The sequence below is a fragment of the Microcebus murinus genome, chromosome 22, assembly GCF_040939455.1.
Source record: "Microcebus murinus isolate Inina chromosome 22, M.murinus_Inina_mat1.0, whole genome shotgun sequence".
Taxonomy (NCBI): Eukaryota; Metazoa; Chordata; class Mammalia; order Primates; family Cheirogaleidae; genus Microcebus; species Microcebus murinus.
The window spans coordinates 16115314-16128830 of NC_134125.1; the positions used below are offsets into that span (position 1 = coordinate 16115314).

The 13517-nt window shown below is 51.1% G+C and overlaps 2 protein-coding genes across 10 annotated transcripts in view; one reads left to right on the forward strand and one right to left on the reverse strand.

The window, feature by feature from the left end:
- SART3 (spliceosome associated factor 3, U4/U6 recycling protein) overlaps positions 1–2913 on the forward strand; it is a 32927-nt gene extending 30014 nt beyond the window's left edge. For both annotated transcript variants that reach the window (XM_012756561.2, XM_012756562.3), the window contains exons 17-19: positions 28–180; positions 1012–1202; positions 1856–2913. In XM_012756561.2, the coding sequence (XP_012612015.1) occupies positions 28–180; positions 1012–1202; positions 1856–2030 (519 nt within the window). In that variant the 3' untranslated portion in view covers positions 2031–2913. The remainder of the gene's footprint in view (positions 1–27; positions 181–1011; positions 1203–1855) is intronic.
- Positions 2914–4504: 1591 nt separating this feature from the next.
- FICD (FIC domain protein adenylyltransferase) lies at positions 4505–10132 on the reverse strand. 8 transcript variants are annotated; one of them, XM_012756565.3, is made up of 4 exons: positions 10019–10132; positions 9558–9864; positions 8093–8447; positions 4505–7099 (listed from the first exon to the last, which is right to left on the reverse strand). In XM_012756565.3, exons 3-4 carry the CDS (start codon positions 8391–8393, stop codon positions 6024–6026), a joined length of 1377 nt encoding a protein of 458 aa, XP_012612019.2. In that variant the 5' UTR covers positions 8394–8447; positions 9558–9864; positions 10019–10132; the 3' UTR covers positions 4505–6023. The 8 variants fall into 8 exon arrangements, with proteins under 8 accessions (XP_012612019.2, XP_012612026.2, XP_012612024.2 ...); XM_012756572.2 differs by lacking the exon at positions 9558–9864 and having other exon boundaries at positions 10019–10121; XM_012756570.2 differs by lacking the exon at positions 10019–10132 and having other exon boundaries at positions 9708–10012.
- Between the last annotated feature and the right edge of the window lie 3385 nt (positions 10133–13517).

Genomic DNA, 13517 nt, shown 5'->3' on the forward strand with positions numbered 1-13517 from the left:
TTTCCTCCCTCTCCCTGCTTCCCGTAGGTGTTCAGATACAGCACTGCCCTGGAGAAACACAAGCTGTTCGTCTCAGGCCTGCCTTTCTCCTGCACTAAAGAGGAACTAGAGGAAATCTGCAAGGCTCATGGCACCGTGAAGGACCTCAGGCTGGTCACCAACCGGGCCGGCAAACCCAAGGTCAGTGTGGGAGCAGAGGGTGCCTAGCTTTCGAGGCTCCAGCAAGCCTCGTTTCTCCATCTGTTAGAGATCATTTAGCTCTGGAGTGGGTTCCTAGTTCTTGTGCTCAGAAGCAGATGATAAATCAATGGAAAGGTGAGCATACTTGGCTGTACTTATATTTGGAGCCATGTTAACCCATTTGCAGCTGATTGTACTAAAAAAGGATAAGGTGTTTGGAAAATTAATAAATACAAATTCATAGGAACCAGAGTATGGCCCCGGGCTGTGGGACCTGGGGGCAGCCTTGTGGCCAGTGGCATTCAGGCCTTGGCGGGGTGCCCTCTCCCAGCCTCCTCCCTTCGTCCCAGACCCTTCTTTCCCTGGAGCCTCCAGCCCCCCTCTTTTCATGTCCTCCCTCCTTGCCCCTCCTCTGTCTCCCCGTTGAGTCCTTTGGCACCACATTTTAAGTAGCGCGATTCAAGTGTGGCATTTGGATCACTCTCTGCCCACTGTCCTCCCCTTAGCCAAGTTGCTGGGGAGCTGAAGAGTGTGGAATGAGGGCGGGCTGAAGGCACAGGGGCAGCAGGGCCACCTGGGCTGCTCGTCCTTGTCCAGTTCATTGTTTGCTACCTTTATACTGGTCTGTTAGTTATTTTTTTGTTCTGGAGTAAGCATAAGGTTTGCTAGTCTGAAAAGGTTATCTGCAGTTAAATCAGTAACGGGTAGGGTGGGGAGGTAACCCGTAGACAGGATGGCCGCGGTGGGGAAGTGACTTGCAGCAGGCTGCCTGCCCTGGGCCGCGTCCTGGGGCTGCGGCGTCTGACCCGGCTCCACATCTTGCCCTTTCAGGGCCTGGCCTACGTGGAGTACGAGAATGAGTCCCAGGCGTCGCAGGCCGTGATGAAGATGGATGGCATGACTATCAAAGAGAACGTCATCAAAGTGGCCATCAGCAATCCCCCTCAGAGGAAAGTTCCAGAGAAGCCAGAGGCGAGGAAAGCACTAGGTGGCCCCATGATGCCGCGGCAGATATTTGGAGCGTAAGTGTCGCATGTTAGCCCAGTGCAGACCTTGTCCTGGCCAGCAGCGCCAGTTCATCCCCCGGAGGGACAAACCAGGGGTGAACCAGTTACTGTTAGGACAGTGAGTTCCGTCAGAAAAGCCAGGGCCTGCTGTTCCCAGGGGACAAGCCCGGGAGGTGAGGCCCTGCCTGGTGCCTGCCAGTTTACACTTGTCATTTATTGAAGGTAAAACTCTTTTTAAGGCAGTGACTATTTGAAAGTTCTCCTTGCTGGTGAATCTGTATGTTTAAAACAAAACCTGACAACCATATGCTTGGGGGTTTCCAGCCTCAGCTGTGATCCGTGTACAAACTGTGCTTGTCCCTTGGTAGGGGTGACACAGCAAGATCGCCTGGTCCTTAGGTGACGTCTCAGAGGTGACAGCGTTTTTGTCCACCCTGAGTGTGACTGCTGCACAGGGTTGGTCCTTGCCAAAATCCTAAACCAGGCAAAGTTCGTTGAAGTGGTTTTTACTTAATAGCCAGGAGGAGGGGGACAGGGCTTGTCTCATACTGCTTTTTATTTTTCATCTTTTAACTTTGGGTAACTTGAAATACCCCTGGCTTATTTTCTCACGAAAGTCAGGGGCCATGAGTCCTTGCCTGGGGGGACACTCAGTGTTTGTCTTCCAGGCGGGGGAAGGGGAGGACCCAGCTGTCTCTGCTGCCTCGCGCCCTGCAGCGCCCGAGCGCCACTCCTCAGGCCGAGAACGGCCCTGCCCCGAGCCCAGCAGTCACCACCTCACAGGCCACCGAGGTGCCCAAGATGTCCAACGCTGATTTTGCCAAGTTGCTTCTGAGAAAGTGAACAGGACTCTGGGAGAGACAGGAGATGCCTTACTTCATGCTGGCGCGGCAGACCACGCGCCACACAGCGGAGCGCTGGGGACAGCCGGGCTGGTGCGGCGCCCACTCGCCACCACCACCTTCCCTCTGGTTTGGACAGGAAGGGGAAGGGTGTTCCAAGTAAAGGCTTTCGTGCTCCCTCATATTGAGGGCAATAGAGGAAAATGATCACTACAGGGGGCCCAGGACATAGTGTCCTAAGATACTTTTGTGTCTTAAAGGATGAGGAGCAGAAGTGAAACCGGAACACGCGGTGTTTGAGACCCACTTGTCCTAACGTTTTTGGCCAGCTCTGGCCCCTTTTTATAAGACACTTCTCCCACACCCTCCACAGCACATGTGCCCACCACTCTTTTAATTTTAAAAGATGAAAGGCAGAGATGCCAGTAGTTCACCAGAATGGCCTATGGGGAGGGGGTGAGGGAGGAGAAATCTCATAAAAAACATGTGATGGATTTTTGTTCAGAGGAGCTGTGCATTTTTTATATTATGTATTTGTAAATGACATGTCGAGCTGTTTTGTTTTCCTAAAAGCGAAATGTTTGTGACATTTGTTTTCTATAGAAATCCTGTGTGCCACCTGCTGCGGACCATTTTCTTTGCCTAGTGACCAGTGACCTGTGTTCTTTGTCTAAACATTGAGTTCCGGCCCTTGGGTTTTGTTCCAATGCCATGTCGAGTCAGACTTCAGTTCTCCCCACTTAGCTTTGTTTGTTAAACTGAAGTTCTCTTAGAAACTTCTTGACAAATGGTACTCAGATGTGCATTCACATATGGATGTATTTTGAAGTGGGTGTACTTTGCTTTACCTAATAGATGTCTAAATAGAGCTTTTGTAAGTCAAATTCCATTGTCACTTTGATTTAAATTATTTCAGCTGTGATGTGTCTTCAGTTTTAAACTTTGGTTTACAGCAGTTTGACACTAGCTTTTAAGCTTTTTTTTACCTCTCCTCTTATCAAACATTTATCGCTTTGAAAGCAGCGTTGCCAGTTCGGCAGGGGAAGCTTACTTTATGAAAAACACTGGAGGAAGACATAAGGGAATCCTTTTATATGTCATGAGGGTCAGCTCCTCATTTATCTGTTGTAAGTTTGAGATTTTGTGCATCAGGCTTTTGTGCATTTTTTTTTAACTTTTTTTAATTGGAAAATTTTAAACTGATAAAAACGTAGAGTAGAAAAGAGTAAAATAAACTCCTTTGTGCCTACCACTGAGCAGTCGGCATTCCTCAGCCCACAGCCCTTCCTCCACTGCTGTCTCTAACTCCCTCTTGTGGGACATTGAGGGAGGCATATCCCAGACAGCGTCGCGCTCATCCAGGAATGTAGCTTGTGTCTCGAAAAGAGGACTTAAAAGCCATAGTTTTATCATCATCCCTAGAAACATTAGCAATAATACCTTAATGTCATCAACCATCCAGATTTCCAATTTCCTATTCAATAAATGTCACTTTTCCTCCCTGTAAATTATCATAGGTTGGTAGGCCTCTTAAGTCTTTTAAAATGTAGATTTTTCTCCATTTTTTTTTTTTAACACAAAATTCCCAACTCTTTTAGTAGGCATTACTTCTGAAATTCAAGCAGCGGCCATCAGCAGCAGGAAGAACCTAAGCTATGACACTTGAGTTCCCCCTGTGGCGTTCTCTGCCATGCCGCTCTGATGCCTGTTTAGTTGGTGACATGGCTTGGGGAGCTCAGAGGGAGCCCCAATGGTCGGGGACCCGACACTTGAAGAGCCACAGTTTCCTGGCTTCAGGCTAACGTGGCTTTAGTTTCTGCTGCTGGTTGTCTTGCCTTTGGCCAACACTCTGACCTAACTCATACTCCCGGATGTCAGCACAGGCTTGTCACAGCGGTCAACCTTTTCAGACCTGAGCAGTCTGAACCAGTTTTGGTTCACGGTGTTCACTGTTCTAGAAATGGATTTTTAGGAACATGAGTGTTTTCCTGAGAAAATCCAGAACCAAGGGTAAATAGAAACATGAAAGACCTCTTCGGTTACTTGAGTCTCAGTAAAAATCAGTAATTCATCCTTGTCAGCCTAGGACGGCACTTTGATACAACTAGTTCTGTCTCGTTTGCCTGTTGAAACTGCCATCGTGGATGTTTTTCTCCCAGAACAGTTTAAAGAACTGGGCTGGAGTTCAGAACCCTCCCGTCATCCTATGACAAACAGGAACATCTTTCAAATAAGACGGCAATGTCTCAGATGCTTATGTAATAAAATACTTTATTAGAATCAGTAATTTGTTAAAATAATACCCTTCACATATAGCTAAAGTGCAAATTCTCTCACTGTATAAGTACAACGCAGGTACTTTTGTCTGAATTTCTCGGTGTGCTTATAAAACCAAGACAAGAGGAGTTAAGGTGTTAAGAAATACCTTCTGGCAGCATGAAAGTATGAAAAAAACCTTTTTTTTTTTTTTTACAAAGGTTTGAATTACACCTTTGGAGCCATTTCATATATTATTTCACTTATTTTTCTTAACCTTTCAGAAAATACTCTGTGCTATTTATACACCTGAATAACTATAAACAATTACATCAGAGGAGTGACCTTGTGACTCAGGAACTGAATCCTCAAAGAGACAACACTGTGTGTTCACCACCATTCAAACAGTGACGAAGTGCAGTACAGTGTTAGACATCACAGGCTCTGTCACTGGGTTGGGGACCCAATGATTGTGGGCTGTTCTGACTAAATAGCAGCAGTCAAATTGGCACGTGTGCCATTTATGATTGAAAGGGGAAGATTCTTTCTACTTTGGTAAGATGACAGCTTGGCCATATCACATATAATGTATCATTTTCTAAGTTGCTAGAAAAATAAGGCCACTCCGAGGCAATCTCTTCTGCCTCCCCCGAGGGGAGGCTGGACATTACCATGGCTGTAGGAAGTGGGGATCTGGGCAGTAAGATGAAACTGCATGACAAAAGGGACACATCCTGGCTGTGGTTAAATGTACTTGGTTCAGTAGAAGCTGGTGCTCTAATTCATCATCACAAATGTTTATTTGGTGTTGATGTGGCATGTGTTTTTCCAGATGTGGTGTTCTTTTAACATTTACCTACAGAAACTCAGTGGGGGTGAGGGCAGCCTGCCCACTTGCATCATACCCGACTTGCAGTACCATGCAGTTGCTGGGTGACAAGCCCAGAGAACTTTTAGACAAAAACATGTCTGAGTTGCTGCCAATAAAGTGCAAGAGATACATCAGTACCCAAAGAAAACCAAGCTGGCCACTCCCACTGTTAATTAAAAAAATAGTCTCGATATGGAAAAATAGCCTCTGGCACTAAAGTTTGCAAACTAGCTATGGCTCAAAGAGCCTTCCTGAAAGTAAGGAAGGTATCCAACTAGAAATGTCAACATTCACTTTTCCCATATCAAAAGTTTGCTCTATCCGTATAAGTTAGTCGCCACACTAATCTCTCTGTACAGGAGCAAAGGGATGCAGTTCTCCGCAAGAGTGTTGACTTCCCAGTTAAAGTGACAGAACCCCTCGGAGAAAGACTCGGAGGTGTCATACCTATGGCTCTGGGCCCTGTCCCACAGCGCCTGGCCTCTCTCACCCACCTTTGTGCAAATTCTGCTCTAAAACCCGTGTCCTAGTCACACAGGAGCACTGCCATCCCTAAAGCGTGCTGGGACCACCACCTGAACTGTGGCCACCAGCACAGATGCGGCGAATGCCACAATGACATTTACTAGCCTGCGAAAAGAAGAAAATAAATAACTTGCCTGACTTATAAATTATCTTAGAGATAAGGCTTAATAATTTAGTATTTTTTTCTCTTTTAAATAAAACAAAAAACATTGGGAGGTAAAGAATGTTTAAGGTTTCCTTTTTGCTTTGGGAAAGGTTTCTAGAAATGCTAAGTTTCTTTGACTCTCCTCCTGCCCCGCCCCCAAGGACAGCCCTCGTCACCAAGTGGGAGGATTCCCAGGGTTAGGGCTTCACGGGAAGCGTCTCCTTGAACCCAGAGTGGTTGGGTTTGGCTTCTGGCAGTGCCACTGGGTACTCAGTCGTGGCAAAAAGCAGGGTGTCCAGGGTGGTCTCAGTGCACTTGGCAATGAAGCGAATGAAGGGCCGCACGTCGCCCTCGTTGGCAGCTTCCAGCACGTGGTAGTACTCGGATCTCTGCTCCTTGCGGATGGTGATGGGCGGGTAGCCGGCCTGCATCAAGATCAGGTTCATGAGCAGGCGGGACGTCCTCCCGTTGCCGTCGATGAAAGGGTGGATGTAGACGAGTTTGTAATGCGCCAAGGCTGCAAACTCCACCGGGTGCAGGTTCATGGCGTCCTCGGAGTTGAGCCACTGCACGAACTCCTGCATCTGTTTTTCCACGTCCTGCGGGTGGGGAGGGACGTGGTGCCCGACCAGGACCTGCGTCGTCCGGAACCTGCCGGCTTCCACCGGGTCCACGTAGCCCAGCACCCGCCTGTGGATCTCCAGCACGTCGCTGATGGTGACCGAGCCGATGCGGGACACCAGGGTGGTGTTGATGTACTTCATGGCCGCGTGCATGCCGATCACCTCGTTCTGCTCCTCCAGGCTCTTCCCTGGCACGGCGTAGCGGGTCTCCAGGATGTGCCTGATTTCCGACAGGGTGAGGGTGTTGCCCTCGATGGCGACCGTGTGGTAGATGTGATGGTAGTAGGTCTCCTCCATGACCCTGCGCAGCGCCGAGTTCCCCTTGGGGATGGACATGACTTTCTTCACTTTGCTGTCGATGATGCTGAAATACCTCTGGTCGATCTCCTCCACGAGCGGCAGCGTCCGGTCCCGGCTGACCAGCGCCTTCTCGTGGTAGGGCGAGATGGTCAGCGCTCTGGTGTACAAGTAATCCGCCTGGATGATGTCCTTGTCCTCTTCCGAGAAGATGCCGAACTCGGTGAGCGCGTCGACGAAGTCCGGGTCCATCTTGAGGGCGTGCAGGAAGAGCTTCTGGGCTTTCTCCCGCTTGCCCTGGCGCTTCATCTCCAGGGCTTGGTTCAGAGCTGCTCTGGCTTCCAACTTACCTGCTAGAAGAGAGCCACAGAGGCACTGTCAGGGAGGCAGGGGGTGGCCTCAGGGGAGCCGTCACCCATGCTAGCCTCCCAGGGGAAACCGTGATGACCAGCCCGAGTCCCTGGCCTTTGGGGGGCTTGTTCCAGCCGTGCTGTACTTGCTCAATGTGCCTGGTACTTCTCCATTCCCTAAGGCATTGTGGGTGGTATGCTGGTCACTGTCTGAGTGTCCCCAAAGGCATTCTCCGCACCCTGGGGGGCACCACCTCGGCTCCCCTGCCCCCTGCCTTCTGCCTGGACGTGGAGAAGTCCAGGCATTTGCCCCCCTCTAGCCCAGCTCCCAACGGGTGAGCCCCCTACATCTCCAGGATGCAGGTCCCTGCCCCTGCATGCCTAGGGGTGTTAACGGCCCCCCACCCTTGCCAGTCCCTGGGGGTGTTACCATCCCAGGACTGTTTTTTCATTTTTTTAACCCAGTGGTTTGACTGTGCCTCTCAGGAAATCTGGCGATGTCTGGAAACACATATAGGTGTCGTAACTGGGAGTATGGGTGCTCCTGGCAGCTCCTGGGGACAGGCCAGGGCTGCTGCTCACCATCCGTCAGCCCCACCACAGAGAACTCTCCCGTGAAGGAGGACATCCTGCCCTAGCCCTCCTGTCCCTGTCCCATCTCGGCCAGCCGAGGGTCAGCCACACTCAATTTCTTTGAGTTCCTTGAATGCTCCTGGGCTCTCTCTTCCCCTCAAGCCCTTCTCCTTGGATCACTCCTACTTACAATCAAGTCTCAGCTTAGCCATCACCTCCTCCAGGGAGCCCTCCTGGTGTGCTCCTATGGCCTTTTATACTTCCCAGTTACCAGACTCACACTTGTCTCAGTCACCTGCCAGCTTGTCTAGGCCGGGAGCTCAGGGCTCACTGGTTCACCACTATCCCCCCGTGCCTTGTACACAGGACACAGCAGACCCTCTATAAATACCTGTCAAATGAGTGTGGAGGAGAGTGTCTCACCTGGGGAGGCCTTGGTCTTGACCAGCAGCAGCGCAGCATCCCTAGAGGTAACGCTGACCTCCGTGGATGGGCTGGCGCACTTGGTGACGGCGTGCTGTGCCCTGTCCAGTTTGCTCCTGAGCAGGTAGAAGCCTTTGAGCACAGCCAAACACTGCTCCTCCACGGCACCCAGCGGCAGCAGCAGGGCCAGCAGGGACCCCAGCACCATGCTCAGCAGCATCACCCACAGGAAGCGGCCCCCCACCGAGACCCATTTCGGTTCAGTCACCGCCATCACTGAAGCCATCGGCATGAGCGTCATCTGGACTCAGAGGTGGGCCCCTTGGGCATGTCCACAGTCTGCTGAGAGCAGGATCTGCGAGGAACCGAGTTCACAGAGATGAGGCAGCGAAATGAACACATTCAGGACACAGTGTGACTTCAGCTGGGGAGGTGGGGCTAGTGACCCACACCTTCAATTCCCTAGAGAGATGGGGGTGGGAGTGGCATGAGGTGGGGGCAGGGCAAGAAGTGGATCTAACTGGAGGTGGGGCCAGCCTGGAAGGATTGGTGCCACCTACAGTGCAGTGTGACTGTGAAAAGTCACGCAACCGCTGCATTTATTGAGCACTTACTACATGCCAGGTCCTATGCTAAGCACTAAGCACCTCACACATATTATCTCCTACAGTCTCCAACCACAACTTGAGGAGCTGATTATCATCACCTCACTCTCCAGAAGAGGAAACTGAGGCTTGGAAAGGTGACATCCTTTGCCCAAAGTACCCCAGTGAGCAAGTGACAGCCTTAGGACTTGAACTCAGGAACCGCACAGCTCTGAAGCGTCCCCCCTTCACCACGCATCTCTGTGGCCTGACCCCAAACACTAGGTATTTAAGGCACAAATGACTAACAAACATACACCCAGATTAGCCACAGCAGTTCTGAAACCCATTTTTGGGTAAGCACATCTGTTGGGTGGCCTTACCGGCATGTGGGTGGCCACTTCTTACTCTCCCCCTGATACTCAGCCACACGCCCCCAATGCTATTACCCTCTCTGGCCTTCCTTTCCTGGCCTGTCCAGAAGGGACCCCAAGAGGTTGAACAGTCCAAGCATCCTTAAAGGAACAGGCTGTGGGCCAGACTGGTGGCCACTTGGCCTTAGTGACAACAGGCATGCGCTTGGGGTGGCAGTGGGAGTGGAGGGGCCAGGTATGCAAGCACCATTATGCTGACAATAAGCATTTATTGGGCAACTATGGTGTGCTGGGAGCTGAGCTGAGTGCCAGCCACACATTATCTCATGTAACCCTCATGCCACCCTATGAAGGAAGAGCTACTCCTAGCTCTATTTTATAGAGGGGAAATCGAGGCAAAGAGAGGGTAAGTTAAATTCCAGAAGGCCCACAGGAGGCTAAACAGACGCCATTACGAATGAAACCCCAGTGCATCTGAGCCCGGAGTCCCCAGGTCTGAACCACTACCTTGTTCCTGAGCAGGGCCTGTGCACCTGCTCTGGCTGCTCCTGACCCAGAAGTGACTGACTGATCACAGGGTTCAGTCTTATTGGGGAGCCCGGCTCGCTGCCGCAGAACATCTGAAACGGCCCGGCGTGCGCTCGAATGGGGGTGCACCTGGCGTGCTGTGCGGGTCCAGGTGTTCTGGGCGGGCTCCGCGGGGCGCGGGCTCCTGGACGAGGCTGTCGCGGCAAGGAGGAGTTCGTGGGTGCCAGGGGTGTGTGCGGGGAAGGAGTGCGTTCCGGGAGGCTCAAATCTGTCACCTCGCGATTCTCTAAAGGGGGAAACGGAGGCCCGAGAGGCGCGGGGACTTGCCTAAGGCCACTTCGCGGAGCCGCCCCCTTCCGAGCCCCGCCCAGGGATCGCGGCTCCGCAGCACCCTCCCCGGCTCGCTCCTTCCGAGCGCCTCCGGCTTGCCCCCTCCTCACCGCGCGAGGCCGCCGGGACCTCCCGCCGCCTTCCCCGCGCTCTCACGACTCCAAGGCCGCCGGCTCCCGGGACCTCCACCACCGCCGGCCTCCTGGCCCCGCCCCTGGCGACTCGCCATTGGACGTCCCGCCTCCCTCGTCGCAGCGGATTGGCTTTCGTCACTTCTCCGCCTCTCGGATTTCCGGGTTCCCGCCTCTGCGCCTGCTTCCCCGGGAAAGACGCGCCGTGGGCCACTCCCATTGGTCGTCTCTTGTGTTGTCTCGCCTGCAGCAACCAATGAGCAACGAAGGGGGCGGGGCCTTGGACGCAGGCGGGAGGAGCCGGTGCGGACTTGAGGCGCGCTGGGTGCTGGCCGGAAGCTCGAAGTTCTGCCCGCCGGAAGGTGCTGTCCTTCCCCGTGGTCCCCTCGTTTCCGGGCTACTCTCGTGTGCTTCAGTTTCGTTCCTTGTGAAATGAGGATGTTGATGGCTTTCAGCCTGTTACTCTCGTCTTCACTGCCCGTCTTAGCCTCCGCCCCGTGCCATGGAGCTTGCAGCCTTCTCCCCTTTCTGCCTCCTTTCCTCCCTTTCTGATTTGCATCCCCCGGAGAAGGGCCTGGCTGGCTCCTTTGGCTCCCCAGAGAGATACAGCTCTTGTCCTTGAAGCAGAGCTCGGAAACCTCCCTCTTAATCCACAGATACTGAAATCAAACATTTAGACGCGTGCCCCAGAAAGGCTAGGCATGAGGGTGTTAGCAGCTCAGATTCTGGACCCTGAGAGACCCCAGGCTCCAAGTCAGACTTTGCCATTTACTCTCGGGGTGACGTTGGGCAAGTTCCTCTGAGCCTCAGTTTCCCCACCAGTGAAATGAGGACAGCCTACTTTGCTTTTGCCCTCAAGTCGGGGATTTTCAGAAGGCTTGATGCTTCAAGATCTGACCTTCTCCATGACACCTACTCCCCTCAGAGGCAGTACCAGGCAGTGGTTGTGGGTGTCACGGTTGGAGCCATGCAGCCCTGGGTTCGAATCCCAGCTCTGCCTCCTGCAAACTGAATTACGTTCAGCAAATGAACTGATGTCACTGGTCCCCTATTTGCTTTTCTGTAAACTGGGGATAATGTGATGACAGTGCCTCTTCCTAGGGTGAGGTGAGATCCTTCCTGTCTGGCACAGAGCACACGCTTGTTCAATATCAGCTGTTGCAATTATTTCTAGAAGACACCAAGTCATTGCTGCTTTATTTGTTATCCATAGAAGAAAATGTCAGAGATGCAGGTTGTTCCAACCACTGGGGAGAAAGCCCATGGCACCTTATGTAGGTCTCATTCTGATTCCAATTTAGGGAAGCCTCTGACCTATTGCACAAAACAAATTGTCCAGGCCTAGGACAGAGCTGGGGCTGATGACCAGAGGCATGCTGTCATGAAGGACCCTGTGGGGGACATTGCAAGGTGGGAGAGCAAGCAGCTTTGGCCCTAGTCTGCTAGGCTCTGTGTTTATATGTTGTAACTGGCCGCCCATGTACAGCTCCCAGCCCTCAGCATGAAGTATGGCACTGAATAGATGCTCAAGAAATTTTGTTGGGTCAGATTTGGTGGCCCATGATTGTCATCCCAGCACTTTGGGAGACTGAGGTGGGAGGATCCTCTGAGGCCAAGAGTTCGAGACCAGCCTGGGCAACATAGCGAGACCCCATCTCTACAAAAAAAATTAAAATTTAGCTGGGTGTGTTGGCATGTGCCAGTAGTCCCAGCTACTTGAGGGGCTACAGCAGGAGGATCACTTGAGCCCAGGAGTTGGAAGCTGCAGTGAACAATGATCGCACCACTGCACTCCACTCTGGGCAACAAGGGAGACCCTGTCTTTAAAGGAAAGAAAGAATTTATTGAATTGAATAGGAAACACCTGAACCAGGATGAGCCATGACATTTTTAAGAAACAAAATCAAGATGGTGGTTGTTTTGGTGGCTTCTTGTTTTCAATCTTCTGAATCGTGCTTCTGATGGCCCAAGTAGTAATGTGATTATAAAAACCTCCCCCAGAGGAGAGGATGCTTATGGGAGACAGCTGGTGTTGTAGGAAACAGGCTTTGGTCTAAGATGCTAAGGCTTTGGTCTAAACACTAAGGTCTAAAGATGCATTGAAATACAAGGCCCCCCACTTACTAGCTGAACGACCTTGAGCAAGTCAATTATTCCCACTGAGTTGGATGCCATGGGGCTTATGGACTTCTGTCTAACCCAGGCATAAAGTGATGTAATCACCTGCTTTTGAAGGCACCTTCCTCTCTCCACTCCTTTTTGGGACACAAGTGTAACTCCTTTAATGCGCGTAGGCCATGGGTAGCAAATCCAGAAGCTATGCAGGAATTGCTAATGAGTAAAACTGCCTAGGCATGAATGAGACAGTAGGGAGTGGTGAGGAGTGTAGCAAATTTGAAAGCACATGCTTTGAAACCACACGTCCAAGGTGGGCAGCAGCTTCTCAGCTCTAACCCACATTCATTACGCTGAGATGCAGTCCCCAAATTGACGCATTTTCCAATTTTTCAGACGAAATGTGGGGCCTAGATTTTTAAGGCATTGACTCTCTCAGCAAATGCGCCCACTACTGTTTGTGGCCACCAGGGGGCAGTAATTCACCAGGCATCGCTTCCCTCATTCGATCTCGTTGTCAGGAGATTACACTCAATTTTCTGTCTTGACTTTGTCTGCATTCAGCTGTGTTGAATGCACAAAATATGGTCCCTGAAGCGATATTGAAAAGTTGGCGTTCTCCACTGTAAGCATTCTGCATTAGGTGGAAATTGCCTCCCCGTGGCCCATGGAGGAGTTTTCTAAAAGCTTACCTTGACACATGACAAAGAACTTGGATAGTGGCTGCATGGGAAATGTGTCCATTATGCAAAACAAAACGAAACAAAACAAATCTTTTGCATCTTTAAGGAACAGCAGTCAAGTGCTTCTTGCTGGCAGAGTCGGATTCTATTGCTTACGGAAAAACAAAACTCCCCAACTTGAGGTTATATTGCATTGGGTTGCCTCCAGAACGACTCGACTTCATTAAAAACACACCATAACTGTTCTTCTCGCTTCCCTCACTCTCAGCTTGCTTTCGCCCCGCCCCCACCTGTCTGGTTTTGGTTTTTTTTTTCTCCTTCTAACTTTATGCTGCTGCACCAGGAAGCTCAGAGCATCACACCTCCCTGATACTGATTAATCCTGCTTATTAGACATGCCCAGTAGGGGGGGGCCGAGTTTCCAAGGCAGCCTCAGGAGACAGGGTTTTGGGGACCCCGTGTGAGTGTCCCTGGGCTGAAGGCTCATGCTCTGGCTTCTGGATATTTCTTATGTCAAAGGGCATCAAATTGATTTTCACCAATATTTGAGAACTCAGACACACAAATAAGTGTTGTTTTCAGAGCAAATCATTTGAGGAAGTGATACTTCTTGCTTTCAGGAAATTAAGTGTAACTGCCTTTTTCTTGTTAAATAACCAATTACTTTATTTTTTAAAAGC